Raw genomic sequence first — 27,785 nt, forward strand, 5'->3', positions numbered from 1 at the left:
GTGGTGCACGCTCGTCAACGCTGCGACATGCAAAGCTCTGAGCCGTAAGCCTATCCCCTTATCAGTGGTGACTGTTTATGTGTCCTCACAAGAATTGGGAAATTCCATGTGAGTTATTCGCTAGTGCTAATTGATCATATTCCTGCTTTATAAGAAGGTGACGTTTGCATGAAAAATTCCACCTGGTAGTTTCAGTCATAGATTCATGGAGAGAGCTTCAGCAAGAAAGGGAGAGGGCTGGGAGGAAACGGACATCTTCTGAGTCCTTGCTCAATGCCCGACACTGTCCCAGGTGCTTGACCTGTTTTCACTTGTGAGCATTTCTCAGAATCTCTCTGCCACGTAGGAGCTATCCATATTTGTGCAAAAATGGGGGATGTTGAAGCTCAGAGAGGTAATATAATTTGCAGGCCCTCAGCCCCTTGAGCCTCCGCTCTGCACCCTCACATCAGGCTATGTGGATTATGCCGACCTCACCCCAGTCCTAGGCAGAGAGGCCCCTTCGCTGCCTGAGCCTTTCCTTCTCAGGGCCGCCTCTGTGTCACACACTGGGGCTGAGGTGAAGGGCAGGGAGAGCTCGAGTCCAGCAGCCTCCTATTTCTGCAGAGAGGAGCTCTGAGTGCACTTGTGACTGGGGCTGGGTTACCCAGCCTCTCCATGGCTCCATTCTCAGCAGTAAAATTTAGATTATATTATCCATCACAGAGAGCTGTGAGAATGAACTGACATAATGGATGTGAAGAGCTTCTTAAAGATGCTGTACAAAACATTCTTCCCAGTTGGTAATATAAAAATAAAAGGCAAAGTTTAAATCAGTGAAACCCTGGCACTTGCCTTATTACATAAAGAAACAAATAATTGGACAGTAAGTAGTTTGCTTTTGCTGGAGTTTCCTTCGCATGTTATTTGTTATCCTGGAAACATCACATCTCTGTCTCATCCAGAGCATTCAGAGCCCAAACTGAGCACCTCCATTCAACTGAGGGCCTGAAAGTGGTCCTGCATCTCACCTGACGGGCTTCCCCCAGAGCTCCCTCCTCTGTGCATCTGTATTTAAAACGAGTGTGACTCTTAAATGTCGCTTACCCTAGCGTTGGAATTGGTTAATATAAGGCAGTTTAAAGCTCAAGTAGTAATTTGTGTAATCAAAGTAACAAATACTTCTGGCTGATTTCAGTATCTCTTGCACTCAATACATTTTCAGGCTAATGTGTTGAGACTGAAATGTTCTCTTATGAGATAAGGTAAGCCTCTGTTACATTTTAGAAAAACTGAGTAATATATGAGGGAGAATCCCAGTAGAAAATGTGAAACCATCATTGATGCTTTTGTTTTCCAATTTTCCTATCATTATATGTAAGTTCCATTTAGCAGTGTTAAAGCTGACTTCAAAGAAGACTTAAAGTTTATAAATTGTTACTAAGAGAAGCTTGAATTAATCAAATTCCTGTCAGATGAGAATACAGTAGCATGCAGGAAGCTGTGTAGCAGAGTGGAAAGAACGCTTGGGCTCTGCGTTATGTGGACGGGATTCACATTCTAGCCCCGCCACTACCAGGTGACTTCAAACATGCCCCTTTGTGTAAATGAGGGGTCAGTTTAGCAGGGGATAAAGGTATGGTGACTGTCACACAGTTTGACCACTTCATACAAAATTACTGTTATGCTGTCCTCCTAAGACATGCCTATTGGAAATACTGCACTTGAGCATATGATTTCTAATTGTCACCCTTTTGAGGGAGGTGCCAGTTTTGCAGAAGGGATCTTAAGGTGCCTCTCTGAGCCTCAGACTCCTTGCTTATAAAATGGGTAGATTCCCACTTCATAAGAGTTTTTAATGAGGAGTAAATGAGAACATTCGGTGCCTACCTTATGTCAGGTACCAAAAAATGGAAGTTATTACAGTAGTACCCCCTTATCCTCAGGGGATATATTCCAAGACCCCCAGTGGATACCTGAACCACAGGTAGTCCTGAACCCTGTACAGTGTGGGGCAAAAGTAGGTTTACAGTTGTGAGTACACGAAACACAGAGTTTATTCTTTTATTATTTATTAATTATTGTATTATTTTCCATATGAACAACTGTAAACCTACTTTTGCCTCACCCATATATACTTTTTTCCTATATAAACATACCTATGATAGTTTAATTTATAAATTAAGCACAGTAAGAGATTAGTAGTAACTAATATAAAATAGAATAATTATAACAATATGCTATAATAAAAATTATGTGAATGTGATGTCTCTCACACACACACAGAATATCTGGAATTTTCCATTTAATATTCTTGGGCCATGGTTGACTGCAGATAACTGAAACCGTGGAAAGCAAAACCACAGATAAAGGGGGCCTACTGTATATGTGTATCAATATTATATTTATGTAGAACTGATCATTTTTCATTCAAACAAGCTAAAAGACATCTGCTCTGCAGGGGGTGGGGGTAGGTGGAAGTGGGCAAAGGGGGGTTAAGGGGAGCGGAAAGGGACTTAGCTTTGGGTGACGGTTGCACAGTACAGTGCGCAGATAATGTTTTGTTGAGTTGTACACTTGAAGCCTGTATGGTCTTATGAACCAATGTCACCCAAATAAATTCAATAAATAAATAAAATTATTTAGTATGCCCCCCCAATTAAAGATTGGCTCTGCCCTCTTTGCAGCCTCTTTTTGTGTTTTTTAATGAGTGGGGTTTTTCTAACTTGACATTAGCTTAAAGGCACTTTTAACTGAGCACAGCCACATAGGACTGGTGACTTCTTTTCATAAACTCCTTGCAAGTGATTAGGGGTGGGGCCATTGCGGGAGCTCAGAGACCAGCAGTGTGGTGATTGAAGAGCGGTACCCTTGGCCTAGTCAAATCCCACTTGGAATCCGGGCACATGTGGTTTTGTTTAACACCATGCTCAGTAGACTCATGGTACGGGTTTGTGACCATCAGGCATTTGTTGTTGATATGTGAGGTCACCACAGTGGGGGTGTTTGTCAACCAAATTAAACTTCCTCTTAATGACCTAAAATAATTGATTCAGAAGGCCTTTAAATGAGCCAAGGCAATGTGTAGGCAAGCTGAAACCCAGCATTTTCTGCACAAATTACTTGCATGTTATTGTTTAGGATCTTTTTGTTCATTTTCTGTTTGCTTTAGTTGGGGAAAATGTGGCTGGACCATGGGCTTTGGGGGCAGGCAGTGAGGCTGAGTTTGAATCTCAGCTCCACCATTTGTGTGCAGCTTGGGCAAGTCACTGAGCTTCTGTGCATGTGTGCCTTAACATCCCCATCTGCAAAATGGGGACAACTGCCTTAAAGTGATAACAGTTCAAAACACTATGGCTCTCACTCAACAGTAGGTATTAATAAAGCATTTCCAGTAGGTATCTCTGAAGAAGCTAGCTTAATAATTTTGTACAAAGTGGTCAAACTCTATGTAGTAACCATACCTTTTATTCTTGCTAAACTGATTTCTCCATAAACTGCTCTCTGTACTAAGCTTAAACATCCATAGAGAAATGTGTGACTGAAATTTGAACTGTATAAGCCTCTCCTTACATATTGTTTGATTCTCAGCTAATTTCAACATTATCTTAAAGTTTAATATTTAAGATATGCCACTTAGGCTACCAAAGAAGTGGAGTTTTTCTTTGCCTATTGAATTCAGACATTAATGACCAGGCAAAGAATTGGGGCCACCGTATTATGTTTGTTTAGAATCAAAGGCTTTTGGCTCAGGGCTTTTCCTGAGTATGGTGAGCAGTGACACTAAAGTTTCCTTTTGTGGTTGGAAGTTATCAACATTCCACAGGTTTATGTGTCCTGCCTAAAATTCTTCCCTCCATAAACCCAAATATCTGGAAAAAACTAAAAGCTTCATACTGGGGCTGCCTAGACTCCGGGACACATCTTTAACCAAATAGAATCAATTGCTTTGAAAGATACAGTGATAATAAATGTATATCCTGCCTCTTCAACATTTCATTGCAGCTATTTTATACTGGTCGAATGGGTTAAATTATGAAGCTCGATAAGTACATATGCACATTACCCATCCTTAGAAGAGAAAAAAAAGGAAGGAAAAGATAGCTATGATTTTGGAAGTCGTCCCAATTTTTAAAAATAAGAGAATTTGGACATTTTGGCATATGGGCTTTTTTAAATGAAATTTCATGGAACTGAAAACAGTCAATTTTAGGTTTCCAAAAATTGTTTTGATTTTCATTGGTATAAATTTGCTCCACATGGTTTTAGGGAAGTTCTGAGAGATGCATTTGGAACTTCAGGGTTGATTTTTTTTGTTGTTGTTTGAGATTTGTGATTTATTTTTTAAAAGGTGATTTTTTTTTTTCCTAACTCAAAGTATAAATCGGAAGAGACAGAGTTCCATTTCTAGGACAGTTTTTGGTAATACCGTTATTAAGCATTGCAAACAAGTGGACTTGGGGCTGACTTACTGAGCATCATTTCAGCGCTGTTTGGACACTGCAGAGCAGATTCCTCTCCCCCCACCTCTGGGGTAGGGTTTTGAGGCCAAGCGGTTTTGGCTGTTCCATTAGTAGCAGCTGCTGGTGATAAGCAGCATGAGAGTCACCTGTGTAGGGTCAGGCTTATTGCACATCAAGGTCCAGCAGTGTCGGAAGAGAGGGAAGATGCCCAGGAGGGGGCTCCAGGCCACCTGCTGTGCGAGGATCAAAGGGTTGAAAGGTCAGAGGGCGCAGCTCCCTTAATCATATCTGTCTGTGCAATAGCTATTTCAGATTGTAAATCTTGGTGATTTCATTAAGTCCTCCTGGCTGCTACTGGGGCATTGAAATAATAAAATTTTATATCTGTTGCCTTTCCTGCCTCTGGCATCCAGGCTGATACATTCCCTGCAAAATGGGACGTCTTTATGAAAACCTTTCCTGGAATGGTCAGAGCTGCCCTAATGAAGCTTCAGAGGGGAAGTTGGGGTTCACTGGACCTCATCCTCTGGAATCGTTTGTTTAAAAAGAAAAAAATCACTCAAACCACTTAGCGGCCTTTGGGACTTAGGTGGCACCTCTCTTCTGAAAAGCAGGTCACCGAATGCAACCTATTGCTAAATGCTTCACCTTACGCACAGGAGAGGCGAGCTTCCCCAGGGCTGCTGCTTCTGAGTAGCCTGATCTGACTTGGAGCCTTTCTTCTGGGCAGCCCCAAGCAACTGTACAGACGTCACTTCCCACTTGCAGACCCTTCGGAGGATTTTAGAGACACATCTCCTGAATATGATTTTTCCAAATTTTGTTTCTAGATCTTAAAGTTGTCATGGACCTTTAGGGCTCCTTGGCTCTTGGGCAAGACAAATCACAGTAATGGCTACCCCTTTACTGCCCATATGTTTAAGACCCCCTGCAGTTTGTTTGAAAAGTTAAGAGATTTTCACAGTGAAGGTGCCATTTCTGAAATTTAAAGTGTTCCTTTTCACCGGGAGATAAGTTCACTCTGATTAAGTCCGTAATTCTCACTAAGCCATGTTTATGGGGGCAATAAACAATGTTTCAGTGTGCTTGTTAAATTGGGTTTCCAACCTCTCCACTCTTTAAAAATTGACATTTCAAATAAAAGGCAGGTGGAGATGGGAGTCGGGGTTTGCTGTGCTTAGTGATGAATGAATGATGGCAAGTGGCAGTTATGTAGGAGGAACGACGCCCTATTTTATGAGAAGGTGACCCCAAACCATTTTGGGACTAGGAAACCAACATCTCCTTATACCCCCAGTGAAACTCTTAAATTCAAGTTTCATCGTTTCAAGTTGGATGGATACTATTTCTGAAATAGTGCCAGATGTATTACACTCATTATTTAATTTTCACAAGCTGTGCTCTGTTAGTGGTGGCCGTATTGTACAGATGATGAAATCTGGACACAGAGAAGTTAAATAACTTGTCAAAGTCACACAGCTAACAATTAGCAGGACTAGAATTCAAACCCAAGTATTTTGTTGTGTGAAGTGTTTTAGTATGTACAAAAGAAAAATATGATACTGGCCCTGCTTTTAGGGTCTGTTTGCTGTTATGTATCTAGCCTATGATAAGCCTATCCATGGAGGTTACAAGAGAAATATGCAGCCTGGTCAGTGTCCTCAGTATTTGCTAAGCCAGGGAAGTAGAGGGGGCTACACAGAAGGGACAAGAGTACCAAGCTTTCGGGCCCGGCAGTCCAAGCTCAGATCCTAGCTCTGTTATCACTCCAGGACCTGGGGAAGGAGCTTCAGTTTTCTCTTCTGTAAAATGGGGGTAAGAATACCTATTCCATGAGGTTGCTTTGAGGATCAGATGAACTAATATATTTTAAAATATAGTATTAAAAACTCTGCAGTGCTTCATAGGTGACAGTGGTAAGCGTTACTACAATACATGTGAATGTAGTAAGGTTGAAAACAGCTATTTTAAGGGAAAAGTGACAGGTACACAGGAAACAACTAGAAACATCACTAAGCAAGCTTTAACTGAGGGCTCAAGCATATGTTGCCCACTGTACGTGGTTAGACCGAGAGAAGCAGTCGGGAAGTCCCCCCAGAAGAGCAGGGGCTGCGGGACAGAGACGATCAGGGTGCTCCGGGCCTGGGCATCCTCACAGTTCACCGAGTCCTCTGCCACCTCACCTCTCTCTGGTGCTTTGCAGCAGTGGCAAAAGGTGTTGGCACTGCCCTTGCCCTCTTTGCACTGGTGAGGAAACAGGGTCTCCAGCAGTGGGGAGGGTGCTTCAGTTTAAGGCAAAGTCAGAGGGCTCCATGGGCAGAGAGAAGGCCAGGCTGGACTCGTAGAGTGAGCCCTCAGCAGAGCCGCGGAACCAAGGTCTTACAAGGAGACCGGCTGGCACTCACCAAGCTTCTGCCGCACAGCTGGCAGTCTATGAAACGCAGGCCCTCCAGCGCCTCCTTTCATCTCTACAATCCTGAAGGGTAGGATCGCGACCCCCATCTCACCAAGAAGGAAATGGATGCTAAAGGCGGTGAAGTGCCTTGCCTAAAGCCACCTCGCTAGCGAGTAAGCCAGGACACCAGCCTTGGGGCCTTCCTCACCCTGGGTCCTGGACCAGCCAGGGGAGGGGATGTTCCATCAGAGAGGTCTCTTCTATACCTCACTGTGCCTTTTCTTAAGTTTATTGGTTATAATTTTTCCCACCACTCCCTATCCACACCCTCCCACAAGTAGGCTGGGAGCCCCTTGAGTTTAAAGATCATGTTAGTCATCTCTGTCCTCAAGACCCAGCGTGACGCTGACATGAGTGACTGGCTGATGCATGAGTGACCACATGAGTGAATGAATGGGTGAGTGAGTGAATGTGCAGCGGGTGATGCTCAGGAATGGAGAAGTAGCCCCTCCGCTGACCTGGGTTGGAAAATCTCTGGGTGTGTTAATGAGAGTCGGTGCTGATTACCTTGTGTGGAGCGGATTCGGCCTGACCTGGGAGGTGCTCACAGCACTTCCCTCCCCTGCCAAGCTTCTGTTTCTGTTTAAAGCACACTGGGAAATTCCAGCGGTGTTTTCGGGGGTCCTCTGAACTGTCAGGCTTGGATTTTTAATTTTGTGGAGCAGGAAGGAGCAAATCAGTGACTTCTGGCTCCAAAGAAAAGCCACTACGTTTATCAACTGCTTGGCAGCTCAGTGACCTTTGGGGCCCGAGGAAGGGAAGGAAAATGTCACTTTTCCCTATGTGTGTATCTGAGATTTCAGGAGGGAATAAAGAGCTGAGAATACCAGAATATTTGCCTTTCCTTTTCCTGTCCTTTCCACTTTCCCTCTGACTTCTCTCTCCTCTCCTAGGAGCTCCAGCTCCCCAGGCTGTTCTTTGTTATGTGCTCACATATATGCGTGTGCATCTGAGCACACTTTGTATGTGCTGCATAGTAGAAAGAACGTTAACTCAGATCCTTTTCTGACAAAAGCCAATTGTACAAACATGGGCGAACTTAATCTCTTTAGCCTCAGTTTTCTCATCCACCTAATGGGGATGATATTCTGTAGGAAATCCTCTCCCCTGGGAACTTTAATGGAGCCTGGGCCAGTCACCAAGCTACTTAAGGACTCTATTCTGCTGGTACTTGCCTAACAGCTGTTAAGTTACAGTTGCTCAATACCTCTGTTGATGGAAACAATGTGTCAGAGCAGTTAATAAGAGGAGTTGGGTAGTACAGAGATGCTGGTGTTCAACTGGGCTCCATGTGTAGCTCCACTGCTTCTAAGCCGTAGGACTTTGGACACGTTATTTTACCTGTCTGACCCTCAGTTTCCTTGTCTCTCCACAGGGGTGTTGTGAGCATTACATTAAATGGCATATGTGAAGGGTTGGGCCCTGGGAGGAACACCTCAGCCAGTAGCTCTTGCTTTGTTGTGAAAGTCAGTAAGAGGGTGGGCGCAGAGTGTGTAACACTGCCCCGGGCCCTGCACAGCCAGCCGTGGCTCCGCGCGTCACGAAGCCAGGAGTACAGTTAGCCTAAGAGGTGACTGCGTGAGGCCCAGCCACAGTCAGTCAGTGAGGACAAGGTCTGGATTAACAAGCTATTAAGGTGTAATTTTTGGTTTAGTTTTAACTAAACCAAACTATATCCACCTTTGGAAATTAAAAAAAGAACAAAACTGCCAAGAAGTGAGACTTAAGGAAGACAAAGTATAATGCCAGGAGCCTTGTCAGTTGTGCCTCTCATAGAGGCATGAACGTCGGACTTTGAGCCAAAGCAAAGCATGTTGTGGGTGTGAGCGTCCTCAGACTCAGGCGGAGGCTGCGTCCTCTTGAAGCAGAGTGTCTTTGCAGGAGGTCAGTCGGGACCCGTCCCCTTTGTTCGGTGGTCTAGTGGCTGGTCTCAGAGGTGCTGCCTGAGGTGCTGGCTTGGCCATAGGAGAGGAGACTGTGCTTATGGGCTTCAGGGGTCACTCCAGCAGGAAGAAGATCTGCCTGTGGTCAAGGCCAGCACCCTGGGCACCTGGAAATATGGCCACATACATGCAAAATAAATATTCCTTTTTTTTTTTTTTACTTAATCCTCTCACTGGCCTATGTAGTACATGGTTATAGCCCCATTTTATAGATGAAGAACCTGAGGCTCTACTAGGTTATAACTTGCCCTGGGTCCTGAGTAGGAATTGAACAAGATAACATCCAAAGCCCAGTCTGATTCCTGTTCCTGCTGCTTTCCCGAACCAAAGCAAACTGACTCCAGACGGCCAGTGCCTCTGAGGTGCCCAAGAATGCTGCTGCTTTGCTCCCCTCTCGAGAAGCTGTGTGTGTTCTGGAGGTGTCTGCCCTGGCAAACAAATTTTCTAACTGAAAACATTCTAGATTGAATCCTTTTTATCAAAAGAATTACTGCTATCTTGTTTTTCATAATAATAATAGTTAATACCCAGTGCTCGTTAGATACTAGACACTGTCCTAAGTACTGTATATATGTTAACTCATCTAGTCACAATAATGATCTGGTGACTTTCATATTACTTACTTTCTGTAAACATTTTACCAAAGTATGAGATTTGTAGGAGGAAGTGCACTCGTCCTAAGTGTACAGCAAGATGCGTTCACAAGGGAGGTGCACTCAGGTAACCACCACGAGGTCAAGAAGCCAAATATTACCAGCCCCCCAGAAGCCCCTCATGCTCTCCCGTAGTCATTCTTCCTCCAACCCAGGGGTAACCATTATCCTGGGTGTCAGCACTGTTTTAATCCTGTACAGATGAGGGAACTGAGGCACCGGGAGTTTAAAAGGTTTGCCCAAGATAGCACAGCTGTAACTGGCAGAGTTGGGATTTAGACTCCAGCAGTCTGGCTCCAAGAACGTGCTCATATTTCTGAGAGAGCCAGGAAAAGAACACAAGGTTGCTGGTAGTTTAAAGTAACCTTTGGTCTGAAAATCAGGTATTTAAATTCTTACAGTCTTGGAAATCTAATCCATTTGTTGATGTAACTTTCAAACTGCAAGGATAGAGGCTCGCTTTTCATAGCCCCCCACTTATTGCTCACTCACTGCTATCAGGCACTGTGTTAAAGTCTTTACAGAAACTATCTTGGCCCTCACAACACAACTGTGCAGTAGGTAATAATATCCCCATTTTATAGGTAAGAAAACTGAGGATCAGAAGTAAAGAACTTGCCGAGGTAACAGTAGCAGAGGCAAAGCTTGCATCTGGCTGTCTGATTCCAGAGCCCACCGTCATCCTTACCACCACGTTAACTCCTATCTCGCCTCCTGTGTCAACTGTGAATTGATTCTACACTAATTAATCATGATAATTTTGCACGATTGTTATCATTGCCATCATTATTGTTATTCCCATCGCACTTCCTTAAGCAAACTGCAGTTTGCTTACGCTAGGCGTGCGTTGTCCGTCTGGGCTCACGCCGACAGCCGCCAGGCCTGCTCCCAGCAGAGGGCCCAGCAGTGTTTCATTAGTTCTCCGATTAGCGAGCCTTTCCCTGGGCAGCATGGCACCAGGCACGCCCTGCCTGACGATCCTGGTGGAAGGACAGCAGGAAAGACGCACTGCACGCTAGCTCACTCACCCCATATGGCCCTCTCGTGACCCACCACCTCCACCCTAGATCGGTGCTCAGCTGAGGGGCAGAGGTGGAGCTGGGCCCCTCCACCCAGCCCTCAGCCTCCTCAGCCAGGGGAGCGCCCAGTGCTCCCGGCCACTCTTTGGGTCCCCTGGGTTACACTGCCAGTGCCGACCCTTGCTCTTCATTTTAAGACATGGTTCTAAGTCCTGCCTTTTGTCACTAGCTGCCCAATCCTCTCCCTGGCCAGGCAGGATCACGCTGATCTGGGTGGAGGGCTGGTGCGGTTTGAACAGGTGTAGGTGATTACACACACACATAATATTAGGGGAACCCCTTGTTTCCATACACCAACTTTAGAATGTCAGGCTAGGTAAAGCCTTGTTAGCTACAGTAGAGTGATTCTCAAATGGACCCCACTTTTGTGTGGGGAAGTATATCAGAATTTCTAGGGGCATTGGATTTTTATGTCTATTCTACGAGGGCATATATGGAAAACAAAGTTTAAAACAAATCCTGGGCTAGACAGAAAGGAAGGAGGCAGGCAGGGAGCCAAACACCGCTGCAAACCAGAACGTACGTCGGGTGATGGCCCAGGGGTCACCTCGTTGCATAGTGTTCATTTTCCATCACTCATACATTGCTATTTTTATAGTTTATTGTGATTTTATCCTATGTTCTGGACATAGTACTCCTGTGTTTATCAGCTTTATTGGGGTATAATTTATGTTCGACAAACCATCCATTTAAAATGTATGATTCCTTCATGAGAACACTGCCAGCACAGTAAAGACTTAGACGATTCCCATCACCCTCAAAAGATTGTGTCTTTTTCTTTAACAAATGCGGATCTTGAGCTGCTCGTGTGCCAGGCACCACTCAAAGTACCTTAAAAAGGTGAACCAGCCCATTTCATCTTTACAACAAGCCTATGAGGTAGGCAGTTATCATCCCCAGTTTACAGAGGAGGAAACTGAGGCATGGAGAGATTAAGTGAAATGCCCAAGTTTACAGCTGGTGAGCGGTGGAGCCAGCTTAGGACTCAGACCAGCTCCAGGATCCTGTGCTCTTCGCCTATAGGCTGTACTGCCTCTCATTCATTCATTCATTCATTCATTCATTCATTCAAGAATTACCTAGCCTGGGCCGAGCTGAGAGTACAGAGACCTGTCTGGTGACCCCAAAAAGCCCACAGGCGAGGGGAGGAATGGAATACCTGTATAAGTAACTCTAGAGTGGCTCCTTATTCTTGTTGTGGAAATAACCACAGGGGAGAACAGGGAAAGGCAAACCTGCTACCTCTGGCCCTCTTGGAGTGAGGCTAGCCCGGCTCAGCTGAGTTCTTGGGGACTCAGGCAGGCAAGAGAGCCACTGTTGGTCGACTACCCATTATGGATGTCCTGGGAATCCTGCGAACTCCTTTACATATACGTACTTACCTTATCCTCACAACTTGATGAGGTGGGTACTGTCATGATCCCCGTGTTACAGATGAAAACCTGGAGGATTTGAGAGGTTGAGTGAATTGCCTCAGGCAACCCAGGGGGTAAAGGGCACTCCAGAGGTGACACTCACTCCTCTCAGCTGCCCTGACCACTTCCCTGTCCTGAGAGGCAGGGGTCAGGCTAATTCTGCCTGTGACAAAGCATAAAGGGAAAGACATTTTAAAAAATATTTATGGGAAGATGACACTTTTGTGTATTTCTCCGTGCAAGAAATGCCATTTGGAAAGCAGTGTGCATGTCAGTATTTTTTTTTCTTTCTGAGAAAAAGCCTATAGAGTCTGGTGAGGGGAGGGTTTGCAGCTGGCAGGGGCTTTGGCATATGTTGTAACTAAAAAGAGAGGGAATGTGTTGGTGGGACAAGCTACCGGAGCGCCGTCTCGGTGTGCTGCGGTCCTAGCGAGTGTTTTAATTGGGTAGGGTTTTTGGAGGACTATTTTGACATCTGCTCGTGTCTTTGCTGATTTTCTTCACTTAGAGTAGGAAACACAAGCTGTGGATAAAATGACTTTAAAATAATTGGAAGTGAAGCTATCTTTTTCAAAGTCGAGTTTGAGAGGGACACTTTTTAAGAAGTGGAAAGTAAATTCCACTTCTAGGAATCCATCCTAAAGCACACGCTTTGTGCCTATGATTTCACGACAGTATTACATATAATAATGTCTTAACAACTGGATACGGTAGCCAACAAAGGGGACTTGGATAGGTTTGTTTCCATGAACTGAACATTTTGTAACAATTAGTAATGATCTTTACAAAGGTTCTAATGAAGTGGAGCCTTGCTTAAATGGTAATAAATGAGAGAATCTGAAAGAAATGGTAAGAATTGTTTCAGCTGTGTTTTTAAAAAGTGGGGATTGGAGCAGTGAACTGTGGAGGGAAACGCCAAAATGTTATCTCCAAATGGAGGGATGAGGGTAACCATAATTTTCTCCTTTGAACTTTTATGTCTTTCCCACTTTTTTTTTTTTTACAGTAGGCATATTTAATTTTTATGATACAAAAGGCAAGAGAAGCAGGTCCCAGGCCTGTTGCCTAGGTGCTTGTTCTGAAGTCCATGCCTTGGTCTGGGGACGTCTTTACAAAGAGCCAGGCTTTTAAGTCACTGGGTTCAAACGTCAGCTCTGCCACTCACTAGCTGTGTGACTTGGGCAGTTGGTTTGACCTCTGTGGGCCGCATTTCCTTCTCATTACATGGAGGTGACGGCACCTCCCTCCTGACGTGGACAGGGTTAAATGACTTGGCACCCAGCAAGGATCCAGCTTCCTTCTCCACCAGCACCTCCCTCTCCCACCCCAGTTGGAGATTTTTGTGTGTTTTTTTTCTTTTTCATTCCCCTTGTTTCTATGAGCCTTTCACGTGTGAGGCACCACCCTGCTGAGTTGGCCTCCAGTTGTTTCCCTGAGAACCCTGAGCCTCAGGAAGGCCCTTGAGTCCCCGCCAGCAGCCCCTTGGGAAGAGGCCCTGCCACCAAGAGGGCTGCATTGTCCTGCGAGAGGAAACCGTGCTGACCCAGCTCCTGCCTGGAGCCTGGTGCTTGGGCATCGTGGTTACTAAGGGGACCCTGGCCTGCTGAGCCAGAAGAAAGGGCCAGGTCTTTTCCTCTTCTTCAGCCTCCACCATTGTTGGAAAAGTAAACACTCCACATGGCTTAACCAGCAAGTCCTCCAGTCAGGAGTGGGACGCAGTGAAAAGCCTGTTCCAGCCCAGCCGTGGAGAGTCCACAAAGGCCGCTCTGTGCCGCCAGGGCCCGCGGGACACAGAAACAGTGCCAGTGCTGGTCCACAACTGGCGTCCCACCCGCTGCCCTTCCAGCCTCGCGCCCGCGGCCTCTCCAGTGGCCGGGCCCTGGCCCCTTGTGTTTGGAGCTCTTTGGGAGATCAGAAGAGGCGATGATGATAGATGATGGATGGATGGATGGATGGATGGATGGATGGATGGATGGATAATAGATAGATGGATATAGATAGATGGATGATAGATAGATGATAGAGAGATAGATAGATGATAGATGATAGAGAGATAGAGAGATAGATAGATGATAGATAGATAGATAGATAGATAGATAGATAGATAGATAGATAGATAGATGATAGATAGATAGATGATAGATAGACAGACAGATAGACAGAAAGAAGATGGTTCTGGGTGCAGCGGCCCTCAGCTCAGCTCAGTCTTGGAGGCCTCCAGCTGCGCTGTGGCTCAGCCCTCTGGCTCCCTTTCTCATTTTGTTTCTGGTGCTCGTGTCTTTGAAGTGAGAGCCCAGCAATTACTAGGATGGGGCCAGAGGACTTTTGCCATAAGGCCATTGCCTCTCTAGCTTTCAGACTAGTTGGGGCCAGTGTATTTATTACAAAAGTAATAATAGCAGCTACTGTTTAGAAGTCCCGCTGTGTGCCCAGCAGCCCCTGCGGGGAGTGGGGTAAGGAGGGCGGTCACGGTCACAGTTACCCTCCCAGTTTTACAGAGGAGGAAGCCACAGAGTAGCCACATAACCTTGGGGTAGCCCTTCGCCTCTCTGAGCCTCCGTTTCTCACCTCTGAGATGCGGGTGGTGATACCTCACCTGAAGCTGCTGTTGCTGAAAATGGAAGGATCTTTGTGAAAATGCTGAGCTCTGAAGAGTGTGTTGGTGAAAGGTGATTGTTGAGGCTGATCCTGTAACTTCCCACTAGCACGCTGCTAGGTGTTTGACCTGTTGGACTGCAGAGGGAGGCAGCTGAGGAGCCCTGGGCAGTTCATCAGGAGTCTCAGTAGTCTCATCTGTAAGATGTGGACTGTGCTTTGTGAAACACTGGTGACATGCCTACTGTTGTCAACGCTGTCTGCTGATAGCGTTCACCCTGTAAATAAGGTGGTCAGTTAGTATGAGTGTTGGGGTTTGGAGGGAGAATTAACTTCTAAGTAGGCAATCTTGCGCCTCCTCTGTGGGTCTTGGCCCATAGTAAGCACTCGGTAAAGTTTATGAATGGATTGGTAGGTTTGTGGCCTAGGCCTCCTGGGCCTGGAGAAGTCAGCCGCAGAAGTTTGAGGCTCCTGGTCTTGTTAGGTGGGAGGGTTCCAGGATTCTGCCCTCTGGAAGCATTATTCAACCCCAGGAGGCTTCTGATCAGCATGGCTCCACCCTCCTGCTGGGAGGAATCTGGAAATGTTTACTTAGGCACCAAGTTCTGTCCTAGAGGCTGGGGTTTGAGACAACAAACGTGTGGGCCCATGTTAATGAGCACTTAGCCTAACATTTGGCCGGGTGCTGGTTATTTTGCAGTGGGGACCCAAACAGGTGAGCCCCTGGAGGAGCCCACACCCCAGCGGGCACAGGGTGCGGAGCTCAGTCTCTCTGAGGGTGTCTGAGGAGGAGGCTCATGGGCCGGGGAGCAGCCAGTGCTGTTACTACCTCTGCCCCTGGCCTCACCTCTCTGCACGTGTTTTCCTCATGTTGCATAAAATGAGAGGAATAGCATGCACTTTGCAAGGGTTGTTAGGAATTAAATGAGATAAGGTAAGTGACGCCTAAGACAAGCACTGGTGGGCTTCCAGTACATTGCAGTTGCTGGGCATCCAGGGCATTTGGACACTTGGGCTTAAGCAGCATCGGGATGTCCAGCTCCATCACCAGCCCACACAGTGCCCTCAGGTGAATTAGCAAAAGGTGTTCCCTCCTTTCTACCACCATCAATTACAACTGATGTCATGCGGCAGACACATGGGTTGGCAGATTTCAGCCTCAACTTGGCTGGCCTGGCATCCTTGGGCAGCGCTCACTTACATAGTCATGTGCAGTGGCTCAGTGTGGCCAGTAAAGAAAGTGAGTCCTTACTGCAGGGCGACCAGATGAAATAAAGGCAATAGTTTTGAAGTTCTACACTGAAGAAATGAGCTTAGATGTGAGATGGTGTAAGAGGATCGCATGAGATCGGGAGACGTGAGTAGGCAGGAGGAATATTGGGGTGGAGTCTAGCAGTGGGTAAATAGTGTGCTGAAAGGTTGAAACCTGAGGCTACGCACAATCTTGTGTTTCTACAGAATACAGAGAGTGGCTCCAGGTGGCGGGCTCCTCTTTTCCCCATGTCGGACCTTCATCCCTTCCCCCCTCACCAGACAGGAACACCTCGTAGACATCCATCTCCCGTTCCCTGTACCAGTGGAATAACAGCTTAGGGCCACCGTCTCTGAGCCGTGATCCACTAGCCAGGCTTCCAGGGAAAATTGAACCAAACTGAGAGTGACCTTCCTACTTAATGTGTAAGGGAAATGTTGACATGTTAACTGACACTAAACCATGCACCAAGTTCCATACTCCAGAATGACAGGAGCCAGAAGAGAGATGGGCCAGTAGCCAGCCTTCGTACAAGAGTGGCTGGGCTGGTTGTGGGTGTCACGGGCACAGCTGTGTATCAGAGCACCTGGGGCCAGAGATTAGACCTCCACTTCCATCTTAAAAAATGGAAAATATAGGGGGAAATAACATCGGGGTATAAAGATCTCTCTTCCTGGCTCTGTGACCCAGGGCATGTTAACTTAGTCTTTGTGAAACCCTTTCCATGCCTGGGGCTCGGGGGTGACCACATAGGCTCACAGTTAAGTGTCCTCATGAACATGGGCCACCTAGCATTGGGCCTGCCCCAGTGTAAGCCTTTGCCAAATGTCACTTTGGTCCCTATTTCCCATCCCCAGAGAAGGCCAGGAGAAAATCCGTGTCCTCATGGCTCTTCAATGATTGTCTGTTTTGGAATGTTTTTATTTGCAGAAAGTCCGAAACATGGCCCTGGATGACGTTGTGATCCTTAATGTGGACACCAACACTCTGGAAACCCCCTTCGATGACCTGCAGAGCCTCCCGACTGACGTGGTGGGTAACGAGCCTCTGGGTGCTGACTCCTCTGAGTGGCAGTGACTGTGTGACATCCCCTGGGGGGAAGGGGAGCGGGGGACAGCTGCAGCTTTCCCGTGGCCGAGGATGGCACTTTGTCTCAGTGAAGGAAGTGGGCAGAGGTTCATTTTTGTAGTCTGGTTTTGCTCTCATCATTTCCATCTGAAAGGCCCGGAAGCGATCCCAGGGCCTGAGCAGCTCCCCTTTTGGTGGGCACCTGGGGTCGCCATCCTTTCCAGCATGTGGCCGTTACCCTGAGGCTATGTGAGGGCCTCCAGTGTGAGCAGTTGGGGCACCTCAACCCTCCATTTTTTCTTGGGACATCCTCAAACACAGCTGCTTCCCACGTAGCAGGTATCTGCTGACAGTGCCCTGAACATGGCTCCACGTCCCCTAAGTCTTTCTTTGTGACCTCAGTCCAGACAGAACGTGGGCTGTAGTCAACAAAAAGTACCTGCTGACACTTTGCCAGGTAGCATCTGACCTGCCCCGTGCCGCATGTTGCTACTCAGACCTGCCTTGTGGGCGGCGCTTTGAAGTAGACCCAGTGTCCCCCACTGTCCTGATGCAGGAGGAGGACAGGTCACTGGGAAGCACGGCTTGGATGTTTCTGGGCCTGCCTCCCTGGCTCTGCCTGCAGGAGGATCTGTGGAGCCATTCAAACTTCCAGACTGAGAGGCACGCAGTGCTGACGGGGCTGGGTGTGTCGCTGGGTTTGTGAACTGGTCCTCGGAACTCCAGCCCTTCCTCATGCACCAGTTACCTTTTTAAAGCATAAAGTTAACTGTATTTCCCTAATTTAGTTATATTTAGTTGTATATATTTGTAGTTATAGGTAACTAAATTTATCTATACTTAAAACCATTTCATCAATGAACATAATCTTTTAAAAATTTCTAAAGACAAAAAAATCATTCCATGACTTCCCGGTACCTATGGGTGAGAGGCTTTTGCTGGCTTTGGAGTGAGAGAGACCTGTATTTAGGTGCCGGTTTCCTTACTTACTAGCCATGTGATCTTGGGCAAAATTGCTTATACTCTCCGAGCCTTAGTTTCCCTGTAAGGTTGGTGTGAGAATTCAGTGTAACGCATATAATATATGTAAAATGTGTCCAGGAGCTCTGTAGTTAGTATCAGTGAATTATGGATGTGAATGATGACCGGGCTGGCGGTCAAGGCCCCCTCAGGACATGACCCAGGTGTTTTTCCCATCGCGCTGGCTCTCTCCTCACTGCTTCACGCCCTACGTCACAGCTCTTTGGAGCTGTTCGCATCTCCCCCAAGCTTGCGTGTTGTTTCATCACTTTATACTATGCGTACAGTTCCTTTTGTCCCAAATGTCCTGCCCCGTCTGTCAACCTCTCGCTTGTTCCCCACAACGCGACCCTAAGTGTTAGGCTGAGAAACATCCCCTGACCCCTCCAAGTGGGCCTGAGCGCGTCTTTCTCTCTGTCCCACAGCTACTCATTGTGCTTGTGTAGTTGTGCTTATTCCCCTGCAGGGTAACGGAGCACACGCCTGGCTTTCCCTTTTAATTGTGGGTTCTTCCAGGGCAGGAATCGAGTTTTCTTCCTCTGTTTCCCGGGGATCTAGCAGCCACTGAATAGATAGATGGAAGGATGGAGGGGACATATGGATTGGGTTATTTTGGTAGATGAAATCTTGCAAAACATGGCATTCGTGCTGGAAATTTTATTAAAAGAGGCCTTTGTTCTGCTTCTCACCATGATGGAGTAATTGGAACTAGATTTCTGCCCCTGCCATTAACAACTAAAACTCAGGGTAAATATGAAAACAACTGTTTTCACATACTGGACAGCAAGTAGTACAGGAGTATGATCCCTGAGAGAAAGAAGGAAGCGAGGTGAGGCCTCTGACCCCCCTGGCTTTCTGCCTGGAGGCATTTTCTGGACCCTGGGCCTGATGGGGGGTCCCCAGCCAAGCACAACTGTCTTGCTGAGTTGAGGGCTTGCAGATCTGAGTTTGAGGAAGAGGTGGTTTCAATTTGTGGATCAGATTATCAGACAGAAGGGAGCTGCTCAGCAGAAGAGCTCCAGAACTCTGAATTGGGCCCTCTTGAGTAATCTGCTGCAGATGGATCTGCCCACCCATAAGGGGCGCTCACACAGGCTAGGAATCATTCAAACGGACCAGCCAGAGGAGGAGAGGAAGAGCTTGGTGATCACTCAGGACAGTCATCAGAGACCAGGAGGCCACGCCTTGGTTCTATCTAAATTAGCTCTATAGCAAAGATGGTTTTAGCCCTGCTCTAACAAAGCTTAAAATCAAGCCTGAGGACCATACGAGAGGGCTGCAGTGGTGCTGGTAATGTGCTGATTTTTTCTCTTAGTGCCAGTTACGTGGACAAGAATTCCTCAAGCTGAACACCAATGATACTTGTACTTTGTATGTTAAACTTAAATAAAAAGTTTTAAACAAAATTATTTCTTTAAAAAAATTTAAAGCTTTAAAAGGATCAACCTGATATGCAAGAAATTCAACCTCCTGTCAAAATAAACTTCAACCCTCTTTAAAAGAAGAAAACAAAATCTAACACTCAACATCATCACATCCACAGTAACTAACATCCTGTCAAAAAAGTACTAGCCGTTGAGAATCAGGAAAATGTAACCCATAACCAAGAGGAAAACTCGTCAATAGAAATGAACTCAAATGACAGACATGATGGAATCAGCAGACAAGACCTTAAGATAGATATTATAAAGATTGTAAATAAGCTCATGCGTTTAAAGGAAGGCCTGGACTTAATGAGGAGAGAAACAGAAGATACAGAAAGAATGGGAACATCTGGGGTGAAAAATATAATACCTGGACTGAGAATTTCACCGATAGGATTAAAAGGATATTAGACACCACATCTTAAAAGATCAATGAACTCGAAGACATACCAATAAAAACTATCCAGTATGAAGCAGGGAAAGGTTAACAGGCCCTTCAGGACCCATAGCACAGTATCAAGAAGACTAACGTACATGTAATTTGAGTCCTAGAAGGAGAGGAAGGTGGGGAAAAACAAAAAATATTTTAAAAGATTGTAGCCAATTTTTTTCACTTGTGATGAGAACGGTTAACGTGGAGTTTCGAGAAGCGCGCTGTGCCTCAAGCTTAATGGACCCAAACAAAACCACGCTAAGGACAGGTCCTGAAATGACTCAGTACCAGTGATAAAAACAAAAGCTTAAAATTGGCTAAAGAAGACACATTTAAATGAAAGAAGTCACGGCAGGGAATTCTTGTAGGAAACTACACAACCAGAAGATAATGACTTTTAAAATGACTTTTTAAAGCAATAAAAGGAAAATTTTGTCGAACTAGAATGGTATATCCAGTGAAAACTACCCTTCTCAAATGAAGGCACAATTAAGACTTTTTTGGTAAAACAATGTGAGAGAAATCGTTGTCAGACTGCACTATGGGAAACGTTGAAGGAAGCCTCCCGGGGGGAAGAAATCGGTGCCCTGGGGAGACTAGGCGAGCGGGCGGGGAGCATGGAAATGGGGCGCGAGTGGGCGAGTGTGAGAGACTCCTCCTCGTTTCCAAGATCTGGGAAGGGCAAGTGGGCGTGTAAAGGAAGCCGCCTGTGGTTACGGTGTGCAAGAGCACTGCTAGAAGCACGCGCCTGACTGCGGGAGCACGGGGGCCGGCGGCCTGGGGGCCGGGGTTTTGCTGTTTTAAGGCCCTTAAATTGCGTGCGAGCTGGTCCGCTGCTGTTTGAGAGCAGCCTCGTAAGTTACGGAGGCACATTGTAAGCTGTAGAGGAGCCACTGAGGACAACTAAGGTGGAGATACTGAGCTAATAAGCCTGGATGGAAGATCTAAAATGTTTGGGGGAAAGGAAGAAGGAGCCAAGTACAGGTGGGACAGAAAAGTTAGCAAGGTGATAGCTCTACCCAACTGTATTATTACTTCCAACGTGCAGCGTCTAAGTTCTCCAGTTAAAGGAGATTAGTAAATTATATTTAAAAATAAGACCCGGTTATATGCTGTTTACATGAATTCCGCCTTAAGTATAAAGAGTCAAACGGAAAGTAAAAGCATGGAAAAGATACCATGTAAACACCATCAGCAGCTGCTGGAGAGAGGGTAAGAGGCAAATCTCCCCGGTAGGAGGATCCCAGGTAGCATCTGCAGACCCTCGCCTTTCCAGGGCAGGAGCTAATACTCCCCCCGACATATACCCGTGAGTGTGGGCCAGACTCAGCGACTCACTTCAGAAAAACAGGGAATGGAAACAGAAGGGATACCTTCAGTGGAGAAATGGCAGGCACGCCCTCAATCCTGGGATCAGGGTCAACATCACCAGTGATGTCATGTGAATGTCATGGAACCCTGGTATGATGTAATGAGAAGGGTCTGTCACCCCTCTGGGGTTCTTTCCAAAACCCCAGCCAGATCATGGCAGACACTTCAGATGAACCAAGATTTAGGGGCTTCCTATAAAATACCTGACTAGTACATCTCAAAACTGGCAGGGTCATAAAAGTCATGGGAAATACTGAAGAGCTGTCACAGACCAGTGGAGACTAAGAAGCCATGACAACTAAATGCTCTGTGGAATTCTGGATGGGATCGTGAAATGGGAGAACACTAATGGAAAAACTCGTGAAATCACAATAAATTTTGGAGTTCAGTTAATGATAAAGTACCAGTGTTAGTTTCTTAGTTTTGACAAATGTACTATAAAAGATATAAATTAGGGGAGACTGAAACTGGGTGAGGGGTATACAGATACTCTGATATCTTTGCAACTCTTCTGTAAACCTAAATATATTCCAAAATAAAAAGTATATTTTTATGGGGGAAGTAGAAAAGGTAAAGGGGTTAGGTGATGGAAGGAGTCTTGACTTGGCCTGGTGAGCACACACTGCAATACACAGATGATGTTTTACAGAATTGTACACTTGAAACCTATATAATTTTATTAACCAATGTCATCCCAATAAATTCAATTAAAAAATAAAGTAAAATAAAAATATATAAATTCCAAGAAGAAAAAAGTGTATACCTTATCTACCCACAACTAATACAAAACAATCCTGAATATAAACTGTAATTGAAAAAAAAATAAAAAATTAGGTATATTTTTAAAAAGGAAAGAAAAGGAAATAAGGAAGTATTATGAACAACTGTATGCCTATAATTTTTATAAATTAGATGAATAAATACCTTGAAACACACAAATTACAAAAAGTGACTCAAGAAGTAGAACAATTGCACTGTTTCTGTTAAAGAAAGTTGAATTTGTAATTAAAACTTTCCCACAAAGAAAACCCCAGGCCCAGATAGCTTCACCAGTTGAGTCTATCATGCATCAAAGGGAGAGCTAATGCAATCTTACACTAACTTTTTCAGAAAATAGAGGGGGAAGGAGCACTGCCCACCTTATTTTATGAGGCCAGCATTTCCCTGACATGAAAACCAAACAAAGAATTTACAAGAAAACTACTGAACAATATTCTTTAACAAAATATTAGCAGATTGAATCCAGCAGTATATAAATAAAGCTAATACATCATGATCAAATGAATACAGGTTGGCTGAATATGAGAAAATCAATCAATGTGATTTGCCCTATCAACAGACTAAGAAAGGTAAACTATATCAAACAAATACCAAAAGAAGTATTTTAGGAAAAATTCAACACATGTTCATAAGAAAAGCTCTTAGCTAACCAGGTATCCTCATTGTGGTAAAGAGCATGGAGGAAGGACCTACACCTGACATCGCACTTAACAGTGGGAGACTGAATGCTTTCCCCACCTGAGGACAGAACAGGATGTCTGCTCTTCCCATTTCTATTCAGCGTTTTACTGGAGGTTCTAACCAGTTCACTAAGACAGGAAAAATAAATAAAAGCCCTAAAGATTAGAAGGAAGGAAGAAAAATTGTCTTTATTCAGACAGCATAAGCAGGTATATGGAAAATCCTAAGGAGTCTCATAAATGAATTTAGCAAGTGTGAAGGGTAAAGTCAGTATACAAAAATCAAACATATTTCTATGTACTAGTAAAGAGCGACTGAAAATGAAATTTTTAAAGTACCATTTAAAATAGCAAACAAAACACGAAATAATTAGGAATAAATTTACCAAAATATGTGCAAGATTTGTATACTGAAAACTATAAAACATTCCTGAGAAAAAATTTAAAAGACCTAAACAAATGGAGAGATATTCCGTGTTTTGGATTAGAAGACTCAATATTTTTAAGATGTTAATTTTTCCTAAATTAATCTATAAAGTCACTATAATCCCAATCCAAATTCCAGATGGCTTTAGAAGGGAAAAAAGAAGAAGACTTTATGAGCTGATTTTAAAACATCTATGAATATGCAGAAGATCTAGAATAGCCAAACAATGTTGAAACAGAATGAAGTTGCAGGACTTGCATTATCTATTTTCAAGACTTACTGGAGAGTTACAGTAAATGCAGACAAACATGCAGTTCAATAGAAGAGACTAAACAGTTCAGAATTAGACCCACACATAATGGTCAGTTGATTTTCACCAAAAAACCAAAGTAATTCAATAGGGGAAGGATAGTTTTTTCAACAAATACTACTGGAACAATTGGGTATCCATATGCTAAAAAGTGAATCTTGACTTTTACCTCATGCAAATATTGGTTCAAAATGAATTATAGACCTAAACATAGAAGCAAAAAGTATAAAGCGAATAGAAGAAAGTGTAGGAGAAAATCTTCATGTGGCAAGGAGTTCTTAGATAAAACACAAAAAAGCACATGCCATAGAAGAAACAGTGAGAAATCAAACCTCATGAAAGGTAAAAACATACCCTCTTCAAAAGACACCATCGCAGAAATGAAGGGACTTGCCGCGTCTTCAGGCTCACCCGACTCCAGTCAGTTTGCTAGACTCTGCCCTTGACCCCCCACTTCATAACCGATTGCTCTGCCCGTTGTATTGTCACAGCCCTGGTCCTGCTATTTTCTGTGTCCTCTCCTCCAACCCCTCCAGGATAGGACTGAAAACCGTTCCTTCATGTTTGCATCTGCCCCAGAGTTCGGTATATGGCATGTACTCAACACATGTTTCCTGAGTCAATGACAGTATTCTGTTTAATTGTGACCTTAGGACTGGTTGAATTACATGAAAATTGGGCTATACCATGTAGCTGACCGTCTCCGGGAGCCCAAAGGCAAAACTGGTTCAGAAGGGCCCAGGCGCACATAAGCCCGGAGCCCGCTTGCTGCCTGTCCTCTGGAGCACCCAGCCTCTCAAGATGCTGCCCAGGGCTCCTGGGAGCTGCTGTGCTGCCCTTGTGAGTCAACAATGCATCTGTCTGATCCCAGAAGCAAAGGGCTAGAGCGTCACATGCTGTCTGGCCCTTGCAATCTGCCCTTCTACAAAATGTTAACTCATATTAAACTTTACCAAGAGAAAAAAAGAACAAAAAAACCAAACCATTCTTAAAATCCCAATAGGAAGGAAAAGTGCTGACTGGGGAGATGGGCAGGCCCTGGTTATATTGTATATCTTACATAGTATGAATCTGTGTGTGTACAAGCCTCATAGTCGTAGTTCTGCGTGTGCCATGTGCAAGCATATCCTGTTAGTATTTGCTGACAGCGCTTATTTGTTCCACAGGGCTTTTCTATGGAGAGATGTTGGTTAAAGGGGACAAGCTTTCAGTTATAGCATGAATACGTTCTGAGGCTCCACTGTTCAGCATAGTGACTGTTAATAATACAAAAAAGATAACTGTGACATGTTAATTAGATGAATTGTGGTGATTATTTTATAACATCTATATCAAGTTATCACTTTATATACTTTAAATATGTATAGCTTTGTTGATTATACTTCAGTAAAGCTGGGGGGAACCCCAGGCATTTCCTTAGCACCTGCTGTGTGCTGTGCCTTACATTGGGTGTAATGCACGCAGAGATGATTAGGACATGGACCTCACCCGGCCGGGTGTGGCTCCGAGGTTGAGTGAGGACCTAGGATCCAGGAGATTGCGGTTCGATTCCAGGTCAGGGCACATGCCTGGGTTGCTGGCTCCATCCCTGGTGGGAGCGTGCAGGAGGAAGCCCATCAATGACTCTCTCATCGTTGATGTTTCTGTCTCTCTCCCCCCCTCTCCCTTCCTCTCTCTGAAATCGATAAAGACGTATTTAAAAAAAAAAAAGACATGGGCCTCATTCTCAGTGAGTCACAGAGCTAATGGAAAGTTGGACTGCCAGTCCTGCCCCACTTCTCCATCCCAGGCAGTTCTCTTGCTGTAAATGAAGGCATATTGTCCAACTTGAAGCCCTTTAATGGTTCCTTGTACTCTGGGTGAATTTCGAGCTCCAGAATATCACCCTTTATGACCCAGTCTCTGCCTCCCCCTCCTGGCACATCTCTTGCTGCTCCCCTATCTGCTTATACTTCACAGCAGCTTCTCCTCCATCCATAGGAGCCCCAGACACTCTGGGTCAGTATCCCAAATGGTCAGGGCTACAGCCAGTCAGGAATGGAGGTTATTTTTCCACCCAAAAGCTTTCTGGATGTGGGCTGTGTGTTGGGCCTTAGAACATACATAGAGATGTGTAGGAAACAGTCCTTGTTCCTGGAAGAGGAGAGGGGAGCATACTGGGAGGCGGGAACAGAATGAATGGAGGCTGGAAGTGTGAACAAAAGGGATGTGTTTGGGCAGGGATTATTGCTTAGTCCAGCTGGAACATCGGGTGGGTGGTTGGGAGGGACAAAAGGTGAAACCAAAGAAGTAGACGGGAGGGACCAGATTGGGAATGGCCTTCTGTCACAAACACAGGTTTGGACTTCATATTTCGGGCAGTGGGGAGTCAACTAAGATAATTAAGCCAGGGAGTGACGAGATAAGACCTGTACTATACCGAGGCCCAGACCGAGGGTTGAGTGTTGGATCCAACCTCTTATTACTTCTCTGGTTCTGAGAATCTGGCCAAAGCTGCCCCTCACCCCAAACTACTGATATTGGGCTTGGATTCAGGGGACAGTTTACTGACAAGAATCCTTACCAGTGTCACCTATCACCAGGATCCAGCCTTTCATCCCTTGCCCTTTTGGAGGTCTCTGTTCTGTGTTGAACCACTCTCCAGGATAGTGGCCACTCCATGCCTTCCTAATTTCAGGCAGGAAGGGAAGAGCATCGTGGCCCAGTGGGCCTTGCCCAGAGTGTGTGTGTATGATTTGTCAACAATCGAGTATTTTATAGGAGTTTATGGGACTTCATTAAAGACGCTGGAGCAGGAGCACTGTGGGACATCAGAAGAGACCTCAGCAATAAACCGCAGCTCCAAGCTTTGGAATGCAGTAAATGTTTAAGAGACTTCCTTCCTTTCATTACTGAATTTTACTTTACTTTCATACCAGTAAAGAGTTGTGTTTTAATGGTTGAAATTTCTTGATTCCGTTTTCCCCAGGTCTGTTTAAAAGCTACATTTTATCTTTGAGGATGTTTGGCTCGTGGTAGAGGAAGTGCTGCCAGCAAATTCAATTAACTGGCAGAGCTCACAGATATTGTACACGGATTTCTTTTTTTTCTTCTTTTTCACAACTGCTACATAAACACAGCTGGGTTTAATATTTGTCGTAACAAAGATTTAACTTGAATCATTTTACTCCGGGTAATTAATGCCTGGAATCTCGGCTACTTTCTCATTCGTTTGGAACCCTCTGCATTTCTGGACTCTGGCTATCTAGATAATGAAGTGTGCTCCTCTAGGTCTTTGCCCTGCCTGAAAACTGCTTAATATTTGGCCGTTCCCACTAGAGAGCAGATGCTTTTCTTTGAAGAATTGAATTTCTGTCAGCTCTTTTATGCATCATGTGTTTGGAACTGTAAGTGGATCAAGTTGTTCATCACAGCAGGGACACTGTGAAACACATCTATTATACACACTTCCCACCCCCCTTCCTGTATTTTCTCCCCTGAGGAGGTGGCGATGCCCAGATCCCCTTGGGAGATATCGCACTCCGTGTGGCTGTATCCATGTGATCCACCCTGGATCCGGCCTGGCCGCATCCCTCAGCGCGGAGACCTATATCCATGCAGCCCAGATTGTTGCTGAGACAAATCCTGCTTTTATCTGTGTAAACACCAGGCACTTCCTTAACTCCCGAATACACAGCCGAGCTCGGGTCACTAAATAAACCCACTAGGCTTAGCATAATGAGTGACATTTCAGTAATTGATGCCCTAGAAAATGTTCGTCGTGAGCCCATTCTTTTTTTATGCTAAAATAATGGCTTGGGTAATTTTGGCTTTGGAGTTGGGCTAGCGTGGAAGAATAGTCACCGCCTCCTAGGCTCCTACTGTGTGCCCGCCACTGTGCTTGATGCATTGGAAATCTTGTGTTTTTCTTTTAATACTCACCCGTGGACATGCTTATTGATTTTAGAGAGAGGAGAAGGGAGAGAGAGAAACATCAATGGGTTGTCTTCCCGTAAGCACCCCGACCAGGGATTGAACCTGCAACCTGGGTACACCGGCCATGGCGAAATCTTGACATTTAATCTGTATAACAATCCTGTGAAAAGTTGGGGGTGGGGTTACTTTACCCCCTTTTTTTTTTCTGATGAAGAGGATGAATAACTTACCTAATAGCAGCTGAGTCAGGATTTGAATTTAGGTTTGTCAGAACCCAGAGTAAATCAACATGTCTCTGGGTGTTGCACCCTCCTGCTCAGGGTTTGCTACATACTCATTCATCGGTTCATCAGTCAGTGCACGGATTTATTACACATGTTTATTACATGCTGCCATTGATCCACGTGAGCTCCCCCATTCCATGGCAAGTCTCAGGCCAGCTGGCTTTTATGAACAACTTGTATCCGTGTAAATCTCAACTGGTGGTGATTTGCAGTCCTTTATTTAGTTTTGCTTTTTCCAT

At 45.2% G+C, this 27,785-nt stretch overlaps 1 protein-coding gene across 7 annotated transcripts in view; it reads left to right on the top strand.

Moving 5' to 3' along the window:
- DENND1A (DENN domain containing 1A) overlaps positions 1-27,785 on the top strand; it is a 405,631-nt gene that overhangs the window by 245,840 nt on the left and 132,006 nt on the right. For all 7 annotated transcript variants that reach the window (XM_081150732.1, XM_081150734.1, XM_081150736.1 and 4 more), the window contains one exon: positions 16,765-16,866. In XM_081150732.1, the coding sequence (XP_081006858.1) occupies positions 16,765-16,866 (102 nt within the window). The remainder of the gene's footprint in view (positions 1-16,764; positions 16,867-27,785) is intronic.

Source organism: Miniopterus schreibersii (genome assembly GCF_964146895.1).
Source record: "Miniopterus schreibersii genome assembly, chromosome: 11".
Classification (NCBI taxonomy): Eukaryota; Metazoa; Chordata; class Mammalia; order Chiroptera; family Miniopteridae; genus Miniopterus; species Miniopterus schreibersii.